The 6,683-nt window shown below is 43.5% G+C and overlaps 1 protein-coding gene across 1 annotated transcript; it reads right to left on the reverse strand.

Moving 5' to 3' along the window:
* Window positions 1-1,658: 1,658 nt before the first annotated feature.
* On the reverse strand, window positions 1,659-6,395 carry CD248 (CD248 molecule). Its single transcript, XM_083163874.1, has one exon. It carries the CDS (start codon window positions 5,846-5,848, stop codon window positions 3,716-3,718), a length of 2,133 nt encoding a protein of 710 aa, XP_083020000.1. The 5' UTR covers window positions 5,849-6,395; the 3' UTR covers window positions 1,659-3,715.
* Window positions 6,396-6,683: the final 288 nt, after the last annotated feature.

The following is a 6,683-nucleotide window of genomic DNA, read 5'->3' on the forward strand; positions in this document are numbered from 1 at the left end:
TGGGAGGAGAGGGGGGGCGGGGGCACCGGGCTGGCCCATCAGCATATGGGAACACCCATGAAATGCTGTGCGCTGGGCGTTCTCATGCTAATGCGGCCATGACGGACATACCGGGGGTGGGCAGCTGACATCACCAGATGTCAGCTGCCCGCTCATTTACCCCTATGCTCAGAGCAACCATACATATGTGTGCACCTGATGTGGGAGGGTCCCAGTGGCATGCGAATGAATGTTTATGTAAAACATCCATTCGCAGCCAGTGCAAACGTATAAACCTTGCTATTGGTGGGCCGGCATACCACCATTCGCAAGGCGGATCTGGTTCACTCGCAAGGATGCGAATTCGCATCCGAGCGAATGAACCAGAATAAACCCCATTGTGCTACTGTCTGTACTATGCTGCCCAGTCTATAATAGGTCATCATTCCATCAGCCAATCATTGATGCACACAGGATGTGTAGCAAATATCACTATGGCCTTTTGCTCTTATATATGGTCTCTTTTGGGATATATTTACTAAAGTGTGGGCTTTTAGATTCTATGTCATCTAGCACCTTCTAGAAGACAGTAGCTAGAATATAATTGGTTGCTATTGGCAACATCTCCACTTCTAAAAAACGTCCCTTTAGTAAATATACCCCTAGCAACCTTACATATTAAAGCCCAGCCTCCTAGACACCCTGTTCCTTAATCTACACACTTTAAATGTTTTACTAAAATACTGATTTTACTTTAATGTATTTTGTTATAGATTATTAATCATGAGAGTGAGATAGCATATGGATGGATATTGATTTAATACAAGCATACTTGTCAACTTTTTAGGAATAGTCAGGACAGCGCAACAGGGGCTGGGCTCTGAAAAAATGGGCAGTGTGGTTGTGGAGACAGGAACTAACTATTGGCAGGTGAAAGGTCAACTATTTATGGTTGACAGGTACAAACGGTCAACAGATTCCAAAGGTCGACATCATTGTTGACACAAATACACATGGTCGACACACTTTTTTTTTTTTCAAATTTTTCTTCATTTACTATACATCTGAACTACAACTGAGAACAGTAACCTGTTGTGAGAACAGTAGTAGTGGAATTGGACAAATTTGGTCTATAAAACATAAAAAAAAAGAATGTGTCAAACATTTTGTATCAACTATTTCCATGTTGACATTTTGCTCCTGGTAGACATTTTGTACTTGCCAATCTTAGAAACAGTCACCCTTTCACCTTTTGACCCTTGCAACCTTTTGTACTTGTCAACTTTTGTCTGTTGACAATATGGGGTCCCCTAAGGGCTGTTTCACACAGTACGGTTCCTGCCGCACGGTGAAATCCCGTACGGTCAGGGAGCCGCGCCGCACTCAGAATTTTATAATGGCAGGGATGGCCACAGCCCGGCAGCCGTCCCTTCCAGTGGGGGGATCCGGCTGCAGCCGTGCGGCCGGGCCGTGGCCGTCCCGTGTGAATGGACACAATAGTGTCCATTCACAACTGCTGAGTGCGGCACGGCTCCCTGGCCGTACGGGATTTCACCGTGCGGCAGGAACCGTACTGTGTGAAACAGCCCTTAGGGCTGTTTCACACAGTACGGTTCCTGCCGCACGGTGAAATCCCGTACGGCCAGGGAGCCGTGCCGCACTCAGCAGTTGTGAATGGACACTATTGTGTCCATTCACACGGGACGGCCACGGCCCGGCCGCACGGCTGCAGCCGGATCCCCCCACTGGAAGGGACGGCTGCCGGGCTGTGGCCATCCCTGCCATTATAAAATTCTGAGTGCGGCGCGGCTCCCTGACCGTACGGGATTTCACCGTGCGGCAGGAACCGTACTGTGTGAAACAGCCCTTATTGATTGTTGATCTACTTTCTGTACATATATTATTCCACAACTAATATAGCATAACAACAACCAGCCCCTAGAATTACACAGAAGCACATTCCTTTCATGTTTATTCTGTATGTAAATGCAGGTAGTGCTGTATATGACATATCATACACCCTGCGTAGATATGTCCTACTCATAGCACTTACAATGCATTGCCTCAAATTACCCTAGTTGCAGTAAAGAGATCCAAACTCACAAATACTGTAACATGCTTTAAACAGAGGGGGGGGGGGGGGGGGGGGGGGGGTCATTTTGTTTCATCAACCGCTTTTGCTGCCAAGACATCTCTGTGGTTCGACGCACTGCATTAAATTACAGGACTCAATGGCACCAAAGGGGTATCCCCTGGAAGTGTATATTGACCCTTGCACTCTAAAGTTGATTTATTAGAAACACTGGTTTGACATAAGCCAGGGACAATGAGAGAGTATCAAAGGGATAAGATACACTAGAGATGGAAGGGGCAAAAGATGGGGAATTGTATCTGATAGGAGCTTGATACAGGAACAGACAGTGCTGCAATATGTTACAGAGAGCAATTTCCAAATTGCAAATATGGACAATAAAGAAAATAAGGATGTAAGATAGAAGAACATTATATATATTAATGCCAGAGTTAAACAGAATGACATCGTTGAGAGTTCCCCAAAGATGTTACCACCCCCTGAGTATCCTATTGTCATAGTGGCAGTCCTATATTAGGAAATACACATACACTTTTATTAACACAGTACAGCATGGCATTGTAGAGCGCCCAAATGTTAATAAGTCATCAGTTTTATATGTAAATTGGCATGTAGAGTATGCAAATCCCTTGTATCTCTCATAACGTAGCACCATGGCTGCTGCATGGTAACTGGAAATCATGAAGGAATATCATTGCATCGTTTGCAGAACATCACCTACTTACACATGTCTATATACAACTCAACAAATAACTAACATATTATCTCATAACTGAACCTAATGGAAACTGTTGATCACATTATAGATATTGTTTTATAGGAAATAATGTAACTTCTTCCCACAAGGTAAGTCTATGATATGGACCAGACCCATAAATTAAGAGGCAGTGTTTTGTAAGGTTTATGATTATGCATAGAATTAATTACACTCATTACACTGTTTGCAGCCATGTATGAACGTCCGAAATCAAGTGAATTGTAGTCACATCAGACTCCTGCTGCTGCTGGAAAAGCACTCAGTGGGTAGGTTTACCTTAGATAATATAATATTCATCTTTGTTATAAAAATGCAAACATGAACTAAATCTAAAACAAATTAAAGACACATATGTTGTACCTTACCTATTCTTAGTCACATATAAGGCCAAATATGTCTCATTCGAGAGCAAACCTGTAAATGCTCTGTAACCAAATCTATAGAGATTTGGTTACAGAGAGAAGTCTGTACAATACCTAATAACAAATGTCCTTCCTTTTCTTGTCTCACACAGTAAATAGGATCATTGTACAGTTATTTGAAGACAAAGAATTCCGTAGCGACACGTAGAATCACATAGCATGAACAGTACAGAAAGAGGGTTTAAACAGATACAATAGGGATAAGTTGGAAGCCTAGCACAGACATAGGGTATTGTGGAGATTCATATTAGTGACACAAGGCAAAGAAATGAAAAGTTAATCCAGACATAACACAGGGACATCTTGTGTGCTGAGACAAGTAAGTGACCTCTACCTTGACAAAAACAAGGGACAAAGTGATTAGTTAAAGATAATATGGAAACATAAACCAATTATCCAAATTGCCAAATCCCAACACTCTCTTGCAGAGTGCTTATTTCAAAATCTATGACTCTTATATTGCTCCTAAACCACCCGACTGCTAGGTGATTCCACCCCTAAGGGCGGGAGGCCTTTCTCAGGTCCACTGCCAGTAACCCAGTGATAGCAGTCAGTAACGCTGCGGGGTTTTGTTTCACCTCCACAACGGGTGCAGTAGACAATACCCAATGCCAGCATTACCACCAGAAAAATACTAAGGGGTACAAGCAATGCTACGACCAGCCACCGATTATCCCTCTTTCCACTGGATTCTTGGGATGGGTTGGGAGATACTGCACCATCATCACTGTTAGGTTGTTGTAGTCCAGGTGAAGGCACATTGTTTATGGTGGTATCTACTCCAATTTCAGGCATTTCCATGGTTGGGGAAAGGCCATTAACCATAGGTATGCTAGGAGCCATGGCTGATATTGTGGTAATTTCCCATGAAGCTTTAGTGGTTCCATGTTTTGCCGTTTTGGGGACTTCAGATGTTACCTTTACCCCCAACCAAATATTAACTTTTGATTTTGCTGTTGGAGTTTTAGTTGATAAGATAATTTGTGGGGCAATTGTAGACAAGAGACTAACCTTTGAAGAAGTACTTTGGAAAGTGTTCCTTCTAACTTTATCCTGCATGAACTCACGTGAGGCACTGTGGTCTGACATAACAGTGGGTGTATTTGCTGTATCCTCAAAGCTTTCCAAATCTAGTGAAATAGTCACTTCCTCGGTGGGCTCTTCTATTGTTGGCAAAACAGTTGTTGTCTCCTCTTTAAAAGGAATTATTGGTCTGTCTGTCACAATTCTTGAAGTGGTTTCACTATTTACCTCATGCCAATACCAACCATCAGTCACTGTATCTATTATATTGAAATCTGGCTCAAAAAACGTTTCATCCGTGGTCTCAGGTAGATTCACAGGTTCCCTAAGCTGTATTGCATTACAGCTTACACGGTCTATATCTAGCTCATAGCCATCGCTGCAAAAGCATTCAAAACCCCCCAAATAGTTCACACACATTTGCTGGCACATATGAGCAATACGACATTCATCTATATCCACACAGCGCTCATGGTCATCCTCTGATATTGTAAAACCCAGGTCACAAGAACAGGTATATGAGCCAAGGGTATTTTGGCAAGAGTGGTCACATTTCTCATCATCCTCACATTCATCTACATCATCACAGCTGCGCTCATCAGCAGCCAACTCATAGCCCTCTGGGCATATACATTGGTAGCCCTTGCCTCCAGTTCCATAGCCTACACACTGATATTGACACATACACCCTTGATCTTCAAAGGGAACATCATCCTCTGGCTCACAAGACTGTCCATCTAGCTGCAGTATGTACCCTTCATGACAAGCACAAATTCCTCGTTCACACAGCTGTTGACAACCTTGACACTGCAAGTCCTCTGGATTTTGGCAGAGGGGACCATCATTGTTCCATCCCACAGTACCGTCTTCCTTCAACATACACAGCACTGACATATCCTGCTGCTGTCTATCGCAGGACACCACTGCCACAGTGCCAAATGGTACTAAGTCAAGCCAGGTACCTTGGTAGCCAAAAGGTACAGAATAGCTAACAGTTTCTTCTGTCAAAGCTGGACACATTCCTTGATAGCGAAACTTACATACAAAACCGTCAACGGGCAATGTACAAGACCCTTCCAACCATTTAAAATCATCTTCTGGTTTACCATAGCCTAGACCAATAGCAACGCACCTAGCAGCTGAACAGGAACTCTGGGACCCTGTAGAGACTGACTGGGACACCCAGTTGGTAAATGCTGTATCTTGGTCCCCAGTTGTCCAGGTGAAGCCACGCAAAGGCTTCTGAGGAGCACATTGTCTGGGCTGACGTTGTAGGCCTATCCAAAGCCGCAGCTGCAGGTCTCGGTCACTGCGGGATCCTGCTGATGAGGTAAGCAGTTGTTCAACCAAAGCGGCTTCCTGAGCATTTTTGACAGTTGCTAAGTTGCCACCTCTGTCCCGGCAAGCCTTCCAAGCCTCCCGGAAAATGAGGCGCTGATAAAAGACAGCATAGCACGAGTCACGTTGTGCACAGAGGGCATCATGTTCTTTTAGTTCACCAGAAAATGACAAAGGCAGAAGTGTTAGAAATTTTAGGGTGAAGAATAGCAGGGACATGGTGTTTCTTTTTGGCATATTTCTTTTGCTCTTTCTGAAGAATATTGTCTCTCTCACTTTCAGCTGGTTCCTCTGCAAGCTGAACAGTCTCTTTAGGTCTGGTTTCACACTGCCTTATTGTCTCACTCTAGTCAAAGCTGTGTTGTTAGAACTGTTGCTCTTGTTAATATGAATTAATTCCAAAAGTCCTTATATGTAGGTATATCAATTTCATTCTCCCAGTCTTTCCAGAGGTTGCATCCTACTGTGCAGTCCTTTAATCAGCTATATTTCTTTTCTGCAGAATTCCCTCGGACAGTTTCAGTGATATTTATGATATCTGAGTGTTTCTTGCTTTATATGATTTTTCGCTTTCATTCTCCTGGATAGTCATTTATCTTATGTCTCCGGCTGTTTGGAAAGCAGTTGCCATATCCCTGTTCTTCCTCTGATCTGCAGTCTGGTACATTTACAGAGTACAGTATACAATGAAGCACTACTTCTATCTATCTGCCAGTAGATTTGGAAGGACGGTCTCTCTCGCTAGCTCTCCCACATGTCCTGCTCTCCCTCCCCCTCTCAGCCTTGTATGGACAAAGTTTGTTTCTATCTTTTTTTTTCCCTCTTTTCCTCTCCCCTTTTTTTTACTCCTGGTTTCAGACCCCCTGAGATTCAGGAAATATTTCTATCCTGGCAGAAAAAGAGAAAGAGAGGAGAGGTGGGAGGGTGGGGGGTAGACAGAACAGGGAAGAGAATGAATCATAGAAAATGACTGGGGGAATAAGGGAACTGTAAAGAGATGCAGAGAGGATAAGAAAGGAAGGAAAGATGGAAAATAGTATAGGTAACAGAAGAGACTAAGGATTAGTTATAC

This window comes from Crinia signifera, chromosome 11 (genome assembly GCF_055691185.1).
Source record: "Crinia signifera chromosome 11, ASM5569118v1, whole genome shotgun sequence".
Taxonomy (NCBI): Eukaryota; Metazoa; Chordata; class Amphibia; order Anura; family Myobatrachidae; genus Crinia; species Crinia signifera.